This window comes from Myotis nattereri (assembly GCF_964212035.1).
Source record: "Myotis nattereri genome assembly, chromosome: 2".
Classification (NCBI taxonomy): domain Eukaryota; kingdom Metazoa; phylum Chordata; class Mammalia; order Chiroptera; family Vespertilionidae; genus Myotis; species Myotis nattereri.
The window spans coordinates 165,023,881-165,041,447 of record NC_138076.1 but is presented as its reverse complement, the minus strand read 5'-3'; the positions used below and the strand labels follow the sequence as shown (position 1 = coordinate 165,041,447).

The 17,567-nt window shown below is 41.0% G+C and overlaps 1 protein-coding gene across 1 annotated transcript in view; it reads left to right on the top strand.

Moving 5' to 3' along the window:
• The window catches only part of SLC4A8 (solute carrier family 4 member 8), a 78,793-nt gene extending 62,953 nt beyond the window's left edge, over positions 1-15,840 (top strand). Inside the window, exons 20-25 of the mRNA XM_081082614.1 lie at positions 1,987-2,055; positions 3,189-3,362; positions 6,387-6,524; positions 10,876-10,967; positions 13,054-13,149; positions 14,243-15,840. Of these exons, the coding sequence (XP_080938740.1) occupies positions 1,987-2,055; positions 3,189-3,362; positions 6,387-6,524; positions 10,876-10,967; positions 13,054-13,149; positions 14,243-14,255 (582 nt within the window). The 3' untranslated portion in view covers positions 14,256-15,840. The remainder of the gene's footprint in view (positions 1-1,986; positions 2,056-3,188; positions 3,363-6,386; positions 6,525-10,875; positions 10,968-13,053; positions 13,150-14,242) is intronic.
• The last annotated feature ends 1,727 nt before the right edge of the window (positions 15,841-17,567 follow it).

The window sequence follows — 17,567 nt, the reverse complement described above, 5'->3', positions numbered from 1 at the left end:
AAGGCAATCTATTCAATAAATGGTACTGGTATCATTGGACAGATACAAGCAAAAAATGAAAGTAGACCACCTTCTTACACCATATACAAGAATAAACTCAAAATGGATGAGAGACTTAAATGTAAGACTCAAAACCATCAAGCTCCCAGAAGAAACAATAGGCAGCAAACACTCTGACATTTCTCTTCCTAATACTTTTTCTGATATATCTTCTCAGACAAAGGAAACAAAAGAAAAAAAACAAATGGGACTACATCAAACTAAAAAGTTTTTACACAATAAAGAAAACGATTAACAAAATGAAAAGACAACCTACTGAATGGAAAAAGATATTGACAAATGATACATACCATAAAGGGTTAATATTCAAAATTTACAAAGAACTCATAAAACTCAACACCAAAAAAAAACCCCAACAACAATCCAATTAAAAATGGATCTGTATGTCCTTTTTAGACAGACATATGAAAAAATGCTCAATGCACTGATCATCAGGGAAATGCAAATTAAAACCACAATGGGATACCACTTCACACCTATCAGACTGGCTATCATCAGTAAATAAACAAACAACAAATATTGGTGAGGATGTGGAGAAAAGGGAACCCTCTTACAATGTTGGCGGGAATGTAGGTTGGTGCAGCAACTGTGGACAACAGTATGGAGTGTCCTCAAAAAAGTAAATCTGAAACTGCCTAATGTCCCAGTGACTCCACTTCTGGGTATATATTTGAAAAACTCTAAACACTTATGTGAAAAGATATATGCTCTCCTATTTCATGGCAGTGTTATTTACAATAGCTAAGATATAGAAGCAACCCAATGCCCATCAATAGATGAGTGGATAAAAAAGTGGTGGGACATATATATAAATGAATCTTTCTTGGCCATAACAATGAATGAAATCTTACCATTTGCAACAGCAGAGATGAACCTAAAGCGTATTATGCTAAGCAAAATAAGTCGGACAGAGAAAGACTAATATGACATGATTTCACTTATATATATAGAATCTAAAGAACAAAATAAATGAGCAAATGAAACAGAAATAGACTCATAGATACAGAGAATAAACTGAGCATTGCCAGATGGGTGGAGGTTGGAGAGGGCAAGGAGAAAAAGCTGAAGGGATTAGGAACTACTAAATGGTAGTTACAAAATAGTCACGGGGATATAAAAGTACAGCATAGGGAATATAGCCAATAATATTGTATAACTATATATGCTATATATCAGTGATGGCGAACCTCTTGAGCTCGGCGTGTCACCATTTTGAAAAACCCTAACTTAACTCTGGTGCCGTGTCACATATAGAAATTTTTTGATCTTTGCAACCATAGTAAAACAAAGACTTATATTTTTGATATTTATTTTATATATTTAAATGCCATTTAACAAAGAAAAATCAACCAAAAAAATGAGTTCGCGTGTCACCTCTGACACGCGTGTCATAGGTTCGCCATCACTGCTATATATGGTGCCAGGTGGGTAGTAAAATTATCAAGGGGATCACTTCATAAATTATATAATTGTCTAACCACTATTCTGTAAACCTGAAACTAATATAAAATAATATTGAATGTCAACTATTAAAAAATAACATTTAAAAAATGAAAAAAATATACTTTTCCTCTCACACTAGTGAAAAAAATAAAGTTGTGTGTGTGTGTGTGTGTGTGTGTGTGTGTGTGTGTCTCCATCCCCACAGAGGAGAAAGAGCTAAATACGGGTAAGACATGAGGCCCATGATTTAACCAGGACCATATTATACTTATGTGTAATCATTTCATTTCAGAACAAGAGTTTTTATCATAGGCAGCTTGTTTTGCCTCTACTTCTACATCATGAAAAGGCAGCAGAAACGAATGTGTTGTTGATGTTGTGATTTTATGACTTTACTTCCCCCTTGGAGACTTAAAAGTTGTTATAGTCTTGAGTGTGCTGATACCAAGTGTAATCTCTGGTCTCTCTGCCCTTTGTGTGCAGTTCATCCCGATGCCGGTACTCTATGGAGTCTTCCTCTACATGGGCGTCTCTTCACTGCAGGGAATTCAGGTACTGTATGGCGCAGCCAGGACACCGTCTTCTCACTGTGAGCTCACTTGTCCTGACCTGGGGGGGTGGGGGGCGGTCCAGGGCGGGCCAGGACAGCTCCAGCACAAATTAGTTCTTGAGAAACCTTTCCCTAGTCTTGCTGGTTAAGCTATTTTAGACATTTCTTTGGACTTTGGGCAAAATACAACCATGTTGGCATGAGGGTACTGGAACTTACAGAGTAGCCTGGCTTGATGTCATGGTTCCAATCATTTGTTATAGTTTTCAACAATTATTAGGCACACATTAAATAATAGGTGCTTGGTCAGGTGCTGGTAAACTTAGATATAAAAGGTTGGTCAAGAACCACACATGGACAGTGCTAGTTTTAGTGCCAGGCTAAAGTGTGAGAGAGGGGTTTAACTGGGGCACTTTGTAAAGAGATTGGGGCATAGTGGGAGCTGCTCCAGGTAAGCAAATAGTACTTCCTGGCACACTCTGCCGTTTCCCATCTATTAGCTAATCCCCGAGTCCTTTGAACAGAGAAACTCCGGAGCTTGCCACTGATTACCGCAGATGATATAATGACTTAGCTGCTACTACTATTGGTGGCTGGTTCCTCTTTGTTTTATGGAATGTCCAGTGGTTTTTTTTAATATACTGAATTGTAATATGACTGTGGACAGGTTATTTAATCTCTCTGGGCCCTTTTTTCATTTTATAAGATAAAAATAGTCATACTTTCTATATCCAGAATGTTATGAGGTTTCATTTTATATTTTTACTAGAAATAATAATGAGAATCTCCAAACTCCTCCAATAGCCAGGAAGAGATTTGGTTTTGATAATAGAAAGATGCAATTGCCTTATTTTATTTTCAACACTCCCCGAGAAAGAGCTTTCTCAAGAGCCACCGTGTGGGGTAGGAAAAAGGAATTTGAACCTAGAATTGAAAAAGATGAATTTTAAATTTGACACTGTCATTTACCAACCTTGGCCAAATTGCCTATTCCGAGACTCGGTTTCCATTTCTGTCCAGTGGAAATGGCTATTGCCTGCCTTCAGAGCAGGTGACGTAAGAGACTGGAATTTGCCTAAGAAGTTTCTGACCCAGAGAAACCTCCTGAAAATAAATGCCAGTCCTCTTCTTTCAGTTCTTTGATCGGCTGAAGCTCTTCGGGATGCCTGCAAAGCATCAGCCAGATTTCATTTACCTCCGGCACGTGCCGCTACGCAAAGTGCACCTCTTCACCCTCATCCAGCTCACCTGCCTGGTCCTGCTGTGGGTCATCAAGGCATCTCCAGCTGCCATTGTCTTTCCAATGATGGTGAGTTTTTAAAAGATTATTACTTATTTTTAAATGTGTGATAAAATATACATAACATACAAATTACCGTCTTAATTTTTAAGTACATTTACAGTGCCACCATACACCTCCATAACTTTTTTCATCTTGCACAACGGAAACTCTGTACCATGAAACAATAACTCCCCATTCCTTTCTCCCACTAGCCCTTGGTAACCACCACTCTACTTTCTGTCTCTGCATTTGGCTTTGGGCAAAATATAACTCTAGGTACCTCATATGAGTGAAATCCTGTAGTATTTGTCCTTGTGTAATTTGTTTATTTCGTTTATAATGTCTTCAAGATTCATCCATGTTGTAACATGTGTCAGAATTTCCTTCCTTTTTAAAAAATGAATAGTATTCCATTATGATATAGACCACATTTTATTTATCTATTCATTTATCAACAGACACTTGGATTGCTTCCACCGTTTGGCTATTGTGAGCAGTACTTTGACTATGTGAATAATGATAACGAAACAAACGCTTGTTTGTGTCCCTGCTTTCAGTTCTTTTGGGTAAATACCAAGAAGTGGGATTTCTGGGTCATATGGTACTTCCATTTTTAACTTTTTGAGGACCTGTCATGAAATGGTTGCATAATTTAACATTTCTACCAGGAGTGCACAGGATTTTATTTTCCCACATCTTTGCCAACATTTATTTTCTGTTTTGGGGATTTTTTTTTTTTTAATAACAGCCATCCTGCCTTAGTTGGTTTAGCTCAGTGCATAGAATGTCGGCCTGTGGACTGAAGGGTTCCAGGTTCGATTCTGGTCACGGGCACATTGCTGGTTCGATCCCCAGTGAGGGGGAGGGGGACATGCAGGAGGCAGCCGATTAATGATTCTCTTTCATCATTGATGTTTCTATCTCTCCCTCTCCCTTCATCTCTAAAATCAATAAAAATACATTTTAAAAAAATAACAGCCATCTTAATGGGTGTGAAGTGGTATCTCATTGTAGTTTTTATTTGTATTTCCCTAATGTCTAGTGATGTTGGCATCTTTTCATGTGCTTATTGACTATTTGTATATTTTATTTGGAGAAATGCCTATTCAAGTTATTTACCAATTTTTTTAATTGGGTTGTTTGTTTTTTAGGAGTTCTTTATAAAATCTGGATAATAATACCTATTGATGGTGAGGTTTTATGTTTTGGTTGGTCTTTGTAGGAGCAGCATCATTTTGGGGACCTTGAGGTGTGGGTACATGTGTGCAACAGTTTGCCAGGTTTATTTTCCAGGTTACCAGTCTGCCTGTTGTTTCTTCCTTCTTCCCTCCACCTTCCTTACTTTTTTGTGTGAATCTGACATGGAAAGGGTTCTTTATTTAAAAAAAAAATGTTATTGATTTTTTAACAGAGAGGAAGGGAGAGGAATAGAGAGTTAGAAACATCGATGAGAGAGAAACATAGATCAGCTGCCTCCTGCACACCCCCCACTGGGGATGTGCCCGCAACCAAGGTACATGCCCTTGATTGGAATCGAACCCGGGACCCTCGAGTCTGCAGGCCGACGCTCTATCCACTGAGCCAAACCGGTTAGGGCACATGGAAAGGATTCTTAATGTTTGCAATAATTTGCATATTACTTCAAAGCAGTAGAGTTCCAATTTATAATTTAATGCAATTAGAAGTTTCTAAAGTGGTAGAAATGCACTGTTTTGAGCCACTGGGAGATAGGAAGAGGTTGTTCTAACACTAAGTAACTGGGACAGTCTTGGGAACTGTGTGTGGAGCAACAGGTGACAAGCTGTTTTCTAAATCTAGAGTGGTGATGAAATTCTTGCCACCTGACTGTTTCATCGCCTCCTCTTGATGCCTTCTCTCTGGCTCCCTCTGTGTCATGAGGAAGCTGAGAATTCAGTGGGCTGTTTGAAAGTTAATTAAAGGGTGGACCTCTAGAGAGAAAAGGCAATGTTTGGTACTTGTTTAGGTACTTTTGAACTCTGTCTTACTGGGAGAATATTCAAGGGCTAGGAAACTGGAGGGGGGTTTCTTTTTCTCTAAGCTCCTAGATATATCGTCTCCTGATGGGCTTCTCAATTTTGCCAGAATATCTGTAGGGTTCTGCATTTGGGTGTTATGTTCAGGGGTTGAGTGTTTGGTTAAAAAAAGTAGCAAATTCCTGACAACTCCTGGAAGGGATACTATCAATTTTGGATCGATTAGGAAAGTAGTCGCAGAAATTCAGGAGAAATGTGGTTGAATTTCATAAGCTCGATTTGCCTCATTCTTTGTCCATCCACCAGAGGTAGCTGGTGAACCTCATTCAATCCAGGCAGGTCATTCTGGGCTATTTGCTCTCCTTTGGCTGAAGAGGCCCTTATGGGGAAAAATGGAGCAGCTAATGAGGCACCCTGAGCTGTTTCTATTAGGGCGATCAGCCATCAGATTTTAGGCAAGTTACTTTCTCTCCCTGGGCCTCACTTTTCCATTTATAAAATGAGTATTAGACCAGACCAGAGCACAAAGATAAAAACCACTACAGATCCATGATGCAGAGCATAAAGCAAGGATTTGTGGGGAAAATACATAGGCAAAGGATTGGAGGGATCCAGATAGTCCTTCAAGGTCCCCTCACCCATGGTGAGCATGCTTGGGCTGTGCTGGACCCACTGTGGCCGTGTTCCCCATGCTTCCCTGCTGCCCTTCCTGCGAAGTCAGGGAAAGTAGGTCTTAGGGCCATCTGCAAATGAAGAGTTTTCTCTTTTTAATGAGGGAATTAAATTAATTGCTCTCCAACCTATTCCTCTCTCCCAGTGGCTCAAAATAGTGCATATCTACCACTTCAGACACTTCTGAAAGTTAAGTAAAATAGTGTATATCAAACACTTACCTTAGTTCTGGTACAAAGAGGGCAGTCAATAAAAGGCAACTATAATGATTATTATGAGTTTGATTTTGCATGAAATGCCCTATTCAGCTGTGAAAATAAGATTGTGCTTTTAACTCCAGGAAGTAAATGAGTCCCTTTAATTCACTTCCTTAACTTTTCTTCAGGTTTTGGCCTTGGTCTTTGTCAGGAAAGTCATGGATCTCTGTTTCTCGAAGCGAGAGCTGAGCTGGTTAGATGATCTCATGCCTGAAAGCAAAAAGAAGAAGTTGGATGATGCCAAACAGAAGGCCAAGGAGGAAGAGGTCAGGGTTCTTGCACCAACTGTACACCTTGGGGCAGCCTCACATTACAGGACATGGGCAGGGACCCATGAAAAGTCAGCATGTCTGGAATCCCAAGTGTCAGATTTAGGAGCTGGGAAGATTCCTCCAGAGCTGTTCTCAGCTGAGAAAGGATTAAGGACTCTTGTCCCTGTCTGTCCTTCATTTTTGGATTGGATAACCAGTTGTTTTTTTCTTTGTTTATCTAGTCTATTCACCAGGTTCACATTTAGAATATGAACATAGAATCTGCTCTTATATCAGGTCTAATGGGTCATGTTCTCCCCCAAAGGTCTAATTTGACAAGTATACAAAACCCATTGTTTTCTGAGAGTATTTTTTATGTACCTAATTGCAGATGATGTTGTGGTTGGCACCATGCAAAGTTAACTTGCATAGGACTTTCTGTCCTTCCTCATTTCCCTCAGCTCTTGGCATCTGCCACCCACATAATAGACCCTCAATCAGTGGACTCTACATGCAAAGAAAGGATATGTAACAAAATGAAAATGAAAACATCAGACCAAGAACTGAATGAATGGCAAAGTGTTTCCAAGTACAGTTAGTGCCTGAAATAGTGTCCTTGGCAAAGCCTTTTAAAAGGACTTTTAAAAAATACCTTGAATTTTTAAAATCTTGTATTTTTTCCACTTTTATTGATATATAATTGACATATAGCATTGCATAAGTTTATAGTATCCTATATAATAAAACCCTAATATGCAAATCAACTGAATGGTGGAATGACTGGTCACTATGATGCTCACTGACCACCAAGGGCAGACGTGCAACGCAGCAGCTGCCCCCTCGTGGTCAGTGCGCTCAGCCAGAGCCAGCTTATGACTGGCGAGCGCCACACCCCCGCCTCCGCCGCAGTGCTAAGGACCCCTTGGGGGGATGTCCGCCTGAAGCCAGCAGGCGGACATCCCCCAAGGGGTCCCAGAGTGCGAGAGTGCACAGGCTGGGCTGAGGGATCCCCCCGAGTGCACGAATGTCGTGCACCGGGCCTCTAGTACTGTATAATGATTTGCTATATGTATACATTGCAAAATGACTGCCACAATAGCATTAGTTAATACATCTATCATATAGTAACAATTATTTTTTGTGGTAAGAACTTTTAAATCTACTCTCTCAGCAATTTTCAAATATACAGTTTTTACATATTGTTAAATATAGTCATCATGCTGTACATTATATCCCCAGAAAAATTTATTCATCTTATAACTGAAATTCTGTACACTTTGACTACCTTCACCCATTTCCCCTACCCCACCTCCAACCCCTGGTAACCACCAATGTGTTCTGTTGCTATGACTCCAGGTTTTTTATATTCCACATATAAGTGAGATTATACAGTATTTGTCTTTCTCTGTCTGACTTATTTCACTTAGCATAATGCCCTCAAGATTCATTCACATTGTTACAAATGGCAGGATTTCCTTTTTATGGCTAGTTAATATTCCAGTGTGTGTGAGTATAACCTTTATCCACTCATCCATTGATGGGCACTTAGGTTGTTTCCATATCTTAGCTATTATAAATAATGCTGCAATAGACATGGGGTACAGCTATCACTTCAAGATAGTGATTTCATTTCCTTTGGCTATATATCACCAATTGCAATATGTGGATCATATTTAGATCCTGATTTAGTCGATATTTTATTAAATGTGTCCTTGGTATCACTGTACCGGCACGCACATACGGTGCGATTGAAACTTCGTGGCCCACGCGCAGAAGTCAGTATTTTGTGGAAGAGCCACACTCAAGGGGCCAAAGAGCCACATATGGCTCGCGAGCTGCAGTTTGCCGACCACTGGCTTAGGCTAGCTAAGGGAGAGTTGGTGAAAATGGCTGGATTGGGGACTTATTTTGAAGATAGAGCTGACAGGTTTTGCTAATTATAGTGAGGATGGGTGAGAGAGGAATGAAGGACAAGACTTAGATTTTTGGAGGAACAATTAGATGAATGGCTGTGCTATTTATTAAGATGGGGAAGACCTAGAAATAGCAGGTTTGAGAGGAAAATCAAGGGATGCCTTTTGGATATTAAGTATACGGTGGCTAGTAAACATTATATTCTTGCTTTACAAAAATTCTTTATAAATTATTTTTAAAACCAAATCAAATGAAGAAAATGAAGATTTCACCCCAAAATTTCATGTTAGCATTCAACATTTATGGTCATTTCTTTATGTTCTCTTTAAATCCTTAACATAGTTTTCATATAAGTGTAATAATTGTATATTTCTGGGGAGGGGGGACTATTATATATTCTGATTTCCCCCCTTATCTTGATTTTATGACATTCTCATGTTTCTGTGTGTCCACACAGTACATATATTTGATTCTTTTTTTGTGGTTGTTAATCCTTACCCGAGGATATTTTTTCCATTAATTTTTAGAGAGAGTGGAAGGAGAGACACACACACACACACACACACACACACACACACACACACACAAACATCAATTGATTGCCTCCTGCATGCGCCCCAACTGGGGCTGGGAATCGAACCTGCAACCCCAGATATGTCCCCTTGACTAGGAATCGAACCTGTGACCCTTCATTGTGCGGGCTGATGCCCTAACCACTGAGCACACAAATAAGGGTTCCTATTTATTCTTTTAATGGCTGCATAATCCTTATATAATAAAAGTGTAATATGCAGATCGACTGAACAACAGAACGACGAGGACGCCTGCAGCCCCTCGCCCCAGCCGGCCCTGCCCCTGAGCGGGAACCCCCACCCCAATTTGGGGCTGAGCTGACTGGCAAACCACCCATGCCCCCCCCCCCCCAGCTGGCCCTGCCCCTGAGGGGGCTCCCCCAACCCCGATCGGGGTCAGGGCTGGCCGGCAAATTGCTTGAGACCCCTCGCCCCGACTGGCCCTGCCCACGGCCCCTCGCTCCAGCCAGCCCGCCCTCGATTTCCCCATTGGGGGTGGGCCAGCTGGATCCCACCAGTGCACAAATTTGTGCACCGGGTCTCTAGTATTCTATTATATTATTATCTAATAATATATATCTTCGGGTAAGGATTAACAACCACAAAAAAGAATCAAATATATGTTCTGTGTGGACACACAGAAACATGAGAATGTCATAAAATCAAGATAAGGGGGGAAATCAGAATATATAATAGTCTCCCCTCCCCAGAAATATACAATTATTACACTTATATGAAAACTATGTTAAGGATTTAAAGAGAACATAAAGAAATGACCATAAATGTTGAATGCTAACATGAAATTTTGGGGTGAAATCTTCATTTTCTTCATTTGATTTGGTTTTAAAAATAATTTATAAAGAATTTTTGTAATGTAAGAATATAATGTTTACTAGCCACCTTATACTTAATATCCAAAAGGCATCCCTTGATTTTCCTCTCAAACCTGCATTCTTCCTTTGTTAAAGTTTATAATTGTTTTAAGTTTTATTAATTAGACTAATTAAACATCTTTGTACACATTTTTCTCTATAATTATTTCCTTTGTATTAAATTGTAAGAAAACATTTTATTATGGAACATTTTAAACATATACAAAAGTAGAAAGAATATTCAGTATATATTTCTCCCAACTGCCTTATTATTATTTTAATAACTAGAGGCCTGGTGCACAAATTCGTGCATGGGTGGGGTCCTTTGGCCTGGCCAGCCATTGGGGCCATTTCACCCAGTCCCTATCGGGGCCAGCCAGCCAGAGGGAGGGACTGCAGGAGGTTGTCAATGGCAGGAGGTTGGCTATGGGAGCACACTGACCACCAGGGGGCAGCTCCTGCATTGAGCACCTGCCCCCTGGTGGTCAGTGGGTGTCATAGCGACCAGTCAACCGGTCATAACGGTTGCTTAGGCTTTTATATATATAGATATGTTTGAATCAGGATCTAAATATGATCCATATATTGCAATTGGTTGATATTTTTCTTAAATCTCTTTAGGAGTTACCCTTCTATCCTTTCTAATTTTTGTTGAAGAAATTGGATCTTTGACCTATAGGGTTCCCCACCATTTAGATTTTATTAAATGTGTCCTTGGTGTCATTTAACATGTTTGTTTGTCCCCTCTGTTTCTAGGAAATTGATAGTTTAAATCCTCAGAGTCAGGATTTTTAAAAAAATACTATTCCATAGATATAAATATTTAGTTGTCTCTCTTTTTGTGATGAGTCAAGTGTAGGAAAGAACATAATTATACCTTTTTTATAGTAAATGTGAGAAAAAATAGGTATAAATTACAGTGATAGAAAAAGATGGACTGGTGTAGACGTATAGTATTACTTGATACTTTTACTTTACAAGACATAATAATGTCTTCTTTTCTTCCAGGAGGCTGAGAAAATGATAGAAATGGAGAGAGACAAGTTCCCCTTAGAGAGCAGGAAGTTACTAAGTAGTACTGGAAAGAACAACAGTTTCAGGTAAAAAAACAAGATGTTGGCTGTTTTGATTGTTCTGTAAATGTTCTGGCTCTGTGTGTGTGTGTGTGTGTGTGTGTGTGTGTGTCGGGTGGGGTCACAGTTGTAGTTGCTGGCATGAAAAGCCAACACTCAGCCTGCCTCCCTGTTTGAAAATGTGAAAACACCTTTTCCTTTCACGGCTTACAGAGTACCTGCCATGTGTGACGCACTAGACTAGTGCTGGGAATCACAGGGAGGCTAGAGCTGGGGGAGCCCGTGCACAGAGATCTCCTCTGTGCCAGGACGGTGCTACAAGACTTACCGTGTGCTCTCATTTAGTCTTCACAACAACCTTCTGCTATGAGCCTCTTGGTCCACATTAGCACAGTGAAGAAGGCGGGGCTTGGAGGGTCTTAGGTAATTTGCCCAAGGTCACAATGCTGCTAAGTAGGAAGTTTAAGATTCAAACCCTGGTCTTTGTACTCCTCAATCCAGTGTTTCTTCTGCCTTCCTCAGCTACTTTTCAAAGATGAATAGGATGTGGTCTCTGTTTTCAGAGAGTTCTCAGCCTGGTGGGCATGAACTTCCCACAGTTAGGGAGCCTTTTGGGATGGGCAGAAACAGCCCATTCCAGCTTGGCTCGTGACATTTACACTCCCATGAACTGAACTGGGGTCACAGAAATGCCCAGTGATATCAGCCCCTTTCTCTATTGAAGCTATTGCTCACCGCAAGTCACAGGAAGCTAAGTGGGTCCATTTGTGGTTTCGCTCCTGGCATTTTGTCTCCACTCTGGAAGAGAGGCGCAGCTGAAAGAGGCCCAGAGGTCAAGAAGGGGCAGAAAAGGAAGAGAGGGGATCTGGGTCATCTAGATCCTGGATAATTTATTGCTGAATCATTGGATTCATTGTGGTTTATACAGAGGGGGAAGTGAGGAAAGTCTTTTCTTTGAACATTTAAATTTTTAAAATATATTTATTTTTGACAAATAAAAATAGTACATATTTAAGATATACAGTGTAATATTTTGATATATGTATATATTGTGAAATGATTACTACAATCAAACTAATAACATATGCATCACCTCCTGTAGTTAGCATTCTTTTTTGTGTGTTGAGAATACTTGAGATCCACTTTCTTAGCACATTTCAAATGTACAATGCATTATAATTAACTATGGTCACCATGATGTTCATAGGTCTTCAGAATTTATTTATCTTATAACTGAAAGTTGGCACTCTTTAATCAACATCTTCCCTTTCCCCCCTCTCCCAGCCTCTTGTAATCACTGTTCTACTCTCTGTTACTATGAGTTTGACTTTTTTTTACTGATTCCAGAAGAATGGAGTCTTTGGACCTTAATAAACTTTCTAGAAGGTTGTTCTAGAAGGAGCCATGGGCTTTGAATTCTTTGGCAGCAAAGTAGGAGCAGTGTTCTTCCTTTATTAGGATACTGCCTGCTCTCTTGGCCTTTTGAAAGGAGGCCATTTGGCTTGTAGAAACTTCACAGTACTCTGGGGTTCTAGGAAACCAAGGACTGGATTCAAGGTCCTGATTCTCCGCTAACTGACATTTGACCTTGGATGGTCAACTAGCGCTGAGAGCTTTGGTTTCTGTACCTTCAAATAAGGATGTTAATAATCTCCGAATCTGTGACAGTTAAGATAATATAAAAGTCCTTTGTTAACTACAAATGAAAAACATTTGGCCAAGTAAGTGAGAAAATGAATGAAGTGTGCTTAGCCCTGTGGCTGGTACAGCCAGCGCTCAGTAAGTGGGAGCTGATGCTACCACCATTGGCATTATAGCACCGAGATCAGCTTCCCCAGAGGGGCCTCTCGAAGGAGTGCAGAACTGGGGCGGGGGGTGGGGGGTAGGACTGGCCAACACCTGGCACATCAGCTCAGCCCTCAGCAGCCAGCACCTTCTAGGTCACCGTGCTTCTCTACATCCCGACCATCTGGATCCCAGTCCTCCTAAGAGCTGTTCGCTGAGCTCCTTCAGACCTAAATTCCCTTTAGTGGGGGGAGGGGTGGTCATTATAGACTGAGATGTATGTCTTATTTGTATGTCTGACATTTACTGTCCTAAGTATTCATTTCAGATGTGACCCCTCTGAGATTAATATATCTGATGAAATGCCTAAAACCACAGTCTGGAAAGCTCTCAGTATGAATCCTGGAAATACAAAGGAAAAGAGGTAAAGAGAACTATAATTGCTGATTTTTATTTATTTCTGGCTTTTAAAAATAGCAATCATGTTGCAAGTAAAAGGTATTTTATTCGTAAAATTGAATTTGTCAAACAAATATCCCTTCTAGGATTGCTACTAACCCCACGAGAATGACTGTAAGCCTAAGAAAGTAAAAATGTTTTCTAACTAGTTGAACAGATAAGCTGTTTTGAGCTGACCACTTATACAGGTCCAAAGTCAGGATGGAGTTATTTGGGGTTGTGAGTTTGCTTTATCTATTTAGTTCCCTTAGTCTTCTTTCTAGTCCCCATTTCAAAATCTATAGAGCATTTCTCTGGTTACTGCAACCACACAAATTGGGAAATTGCTAAAATATTTAGATAGTGTTGATAGTATTGATACAATTCCATAATGAGAATTATTGCCAAGTAAAGATTTTAAAATGTTGAAGTGCAGCTGCTTTCTTATTTTGGAAACTAAACTCTGTGTATCATTTGCCAGTAGCATAGATCAAATTTTATCAGGTTAATGGAGAAACTGGACGGTCTTGAGGTGTCTTTGCCTACAGTGAGGTAGGCTATGCACCCAAATGGAATGATTTAGTCCAAACACCATTTAGGTTTAAGTAGGCAGATAACTGATGGGAAGCTCTTAGGTTTTATTAACTTTTCTAGTCAATAAAAAACAAAGCAGTAGGGTAGCAAGGAGGAGACCTGGCTTAGTTATTTTTCCATGTGCAATCTGGCAGGCCACTGTTTCTGGCTCTCAGTTTACTGGGCAGGAAAATGGGAATAGTACGGACTACTGCACTCAGAAGGCTGCTCTGGGGAGAATCTGGTTATTTCTTCATCGAGTGGGTTAAAATAAATCTGTGCTGAATGTGGGTGAAATGTAGAATTTGTTTCCTTCAGAGGAAAATCCAGGCAGCTGTTGAAATGTATAACGCATATGGTTATTTTTAGTTGAGAATTAGTCTACTTGTAAATGGACTTAAAATATAGCCAGATCCAAATTGTGGTGACATCTTCAAAAGTATTGTGTTAAAAGCAGGAATGACTCATGTGTTCCCTTTTTGTCTAATTGTAACACTTTTATTCAGTCTCTTGAACTAGAAGTCTTTGCCGGATGGAAGATTTGGACCATAAGATGCCTCAGGGAAGTTCTGGTTACAGAGAAGATGGCAAATTTCTCAGAGAAGAAGCAAGACCAAGTCTGGCCCTGTCCTTGGTCACGTCCAAGCCATGCCGAAGCATTCAGTTATTCATGGTGTGTGTGGGAGGGCATCCAGCTCCCCCGATGCCAGCAGCCAGATGGAAACATGGAAGCAGAAGACCACCTCCTGTTGGTACTTCTCCTCTTCCTTCTCTTTCTCGTCAAAACTGCCACTATTGAAGACTCAGCTTCCCATCTTCCTGCCATCTTCTCCGAAACTCTCTGCTGGCCTGCCAAGCCAGATGGATCTGTGCTGCCATTGAGGATTCTGTTAATGAGGTTCCTTTTCCTAAAGGATGGAGTAGGGAAGTGGGAGCAGAGCAGAGAGAAAAGGGAAGGCTCTCTAATCCCATAGTATCTGTGGGCTCCTAGGCAGCCCTGGGCCTTGGTTGGAATGTCTGCTCTGGGGGATGCTGGTCAGAGGCTGTCAGGAGGGTTGGCTACCAGGAGTCAGCGGCCTGGGCATTGGCAGTGCCCACCACTGCAGGCAGAAGACGCCTCTGCCCTGGGTGCACCTCCATTGTTCCCTAGCAGCAGTTTGCATAACTCAGCAAGAACCTTGGGTGATGAAAGAGCCAAGAAGGACATTGGAGTTGTTTAGCTTAGACAGGAAAAGGCTTGGGAGAAAATCAATAATGAGAAGTGAGGGTGAGTAGCTTCTCTTGGTTTCACTGAGGATAGAGTTAGAGACTAAACCTAAATTGCTATAGAAAGATTTAGTGTAGACACTAGGAAGGACTTCCTAAGCTGAAAATGTGTCCTAGTGTCTGCTTTCTAAATGTCTGGGAAAGGTTTGATAATAGTTTGTGAGTGGAGAGGAGAGAAGGTGTTTCTATTGGCCATGTTGTAGAAACATCCATATCTTGCTACTCTCTCTTGAGAACACATTTGATTGCATTCCTGGAGATAGCCAAGTGCTTATGTAATGTCTCCTTAGCTGCCTTAGTAGTGAACCGCCATCAACTCAATGGACCCAAGTTACCTTTAGCCGCGTGGTTTCTTCATCATCATGGATTTCTGTTGGTTGACAAATGTTCTGGCTCTCAGATCTAAAAAGCCACATTGGGAAATGAACTGTAAGAGGTAAAATTAATCTTTTATTTAGTTTACAACTACATTTATAGTTTTTTCTCTTCTCTGTTGCAGTGAATATCAATGGTTTGGGCTCCAGTGTGTATAGATCTTCCCTTCTTTTGTGCACAGAATGTGACTAGCAAGCATGTCAGCACCCAAGGAATCTGATCATATTAGTTTTCCATCCTGGAAAATGTTTGTATAATGGGATGTTCCCTCAGTGTGCTCGCCTTTCCATAGGTGAAGCATTGGCTACATACCTTAATGGAATTTTGCATTCCTTAGACTTTTAAATATAATAGTGTATTCTAGGCTTACTCTAAGGACCTTTGATATTAAAGGAATCCTGCAATTCTTTCATATTTTCCTAACTCTTAGAGCCACAGTTATTTTACTACACAGATGATTTTCAAAATATTTAACAACTGGCATAGGATGGACACCATCCACTCCGAATGGACGCCTGCTATAAATAAGCAATATGTGTGATCTGTCGACTGAACGGCATGCTGCTTTCAAATGCTAAAATGATATCCCTTTGAGTTGTGGGAATTGTTCCTGGTTTTTCTGATTTTCTACTTACAAGGAAGCCTCGACTTCCTTTCACGTGGTGCAGACAGGAATAGAAATTCTTTGAACTACACGGGCATTAAAATCTTTGTGGGCCATCGCTTCACATTGTGTTATTTAGGATAAATGTAGTAATTGTGCCCATTTACATCGACCTACCTAACATAGAAAAGTCAAAAGGCAACCTGTCGGAGGGAAAAGCTTTCCTGCTAGCTCACCCTGTTCCTCTCTGCTGCTTCCTTGAGCTGCCTTCTTATTCACCTTTGTTTTCGGAGAACACGCCTGCCTACCTGTCCCTCCATCTTGCCCCTCCCATCTTCACCTGCCACCTCTGCGTAGGGAAGTTGGCGACTGCTTCACCTATTCCCTAGCCTCAGCGTGGTTGTAAGAAATGTAACAGGGAAAAGCCCTTCGTGCAATGAAACTGGGTGACAATATCACTCAGAAAAATCTCTCTTCTAATACACTGGTGTCTGGCGAGACTTGGTGTCTGCTAGGCTTCCTCAGAGTAGGGAAGCTGCCTTTGTTAACTGTGCAGAGCAGTGACAGGACCACATGTGCACTTTGGAGTCCCAAACCAGACCCTCCCAGATTACTGCGCCTTAGGAACTCTAGCTGCTTTCGCAGGCTGTGCCAATACTTGTAGGCCACTAGATTTTTCTCAGACAATAGCCAGACTCATTTCTGCTACATCACTCTTCTGTTTCTCTGCTCCACCAAACACTCAATCTTAGTCCTGGCTGCTTCCTTGCTCAGGTCTGGCTGGTGACTGGGGTGGCAGAGTCAAGCTGGGCTGTGTGTAGAATAGGAAACTGGGAGTGGAGGTGAAGCAGCAGCTGCAGCATATGTGTGTGTGTGTGTATGTGTGTGTGTGCATATGCATATGTGCTTATCCATAAACTTTCATTGCTGCTATTAGTCAGCCTGTGCACCTAATCTGTGGGGATATCAAAATAATATGATCATTCCCCCATCTATGGATTCCCCTCTCAGACGTCTCCACTAGAATAGCTCGAGGACAAACATAGACTGGTTAGTCTGTAGAAAAAGTTGAGAAACTGACTTGGGTTGGGAAGCAAGGCACGTAGGTAGATGAATCCTGTGTCCAGGTGTTTGGGCCAGAGAAGCAGTCACCTCTTTTATGACAAGGGCAGATTTCAGTTGAGTGTTGGTAGACCAGTGGGCTGGTCGTACAGAGGCCCAGGATTTAAGAAAGTGATAACGAGTGGAATCTTGGTTCTAAGGGGGAAGGAAGAATTGGCATTGCTAAGACGGTGTGCTACTTCCTAGCCCATGACTTCTAGGGAGGGTCTGGAGAGAAGGTGCAGACCAGCAGAAATATGCTATGAAGTTGCCAAATGCGTTTGGTTGCATAAAATGCAGGCTAGCTTTTTGAGGCTATATATGATTTCAGACTTCTGATGATGGAATAATCAGGAGATCTGGTCTTTATCACATACAGCTCCTATCCCTGTCTCCTTATTCAGAGAACTTTGCCTTTAGGATAGAGGGGTACTGAGCCATACATTTCCAAAAGACGGTGTGAACATTTGCTATTTCTCTTTGGG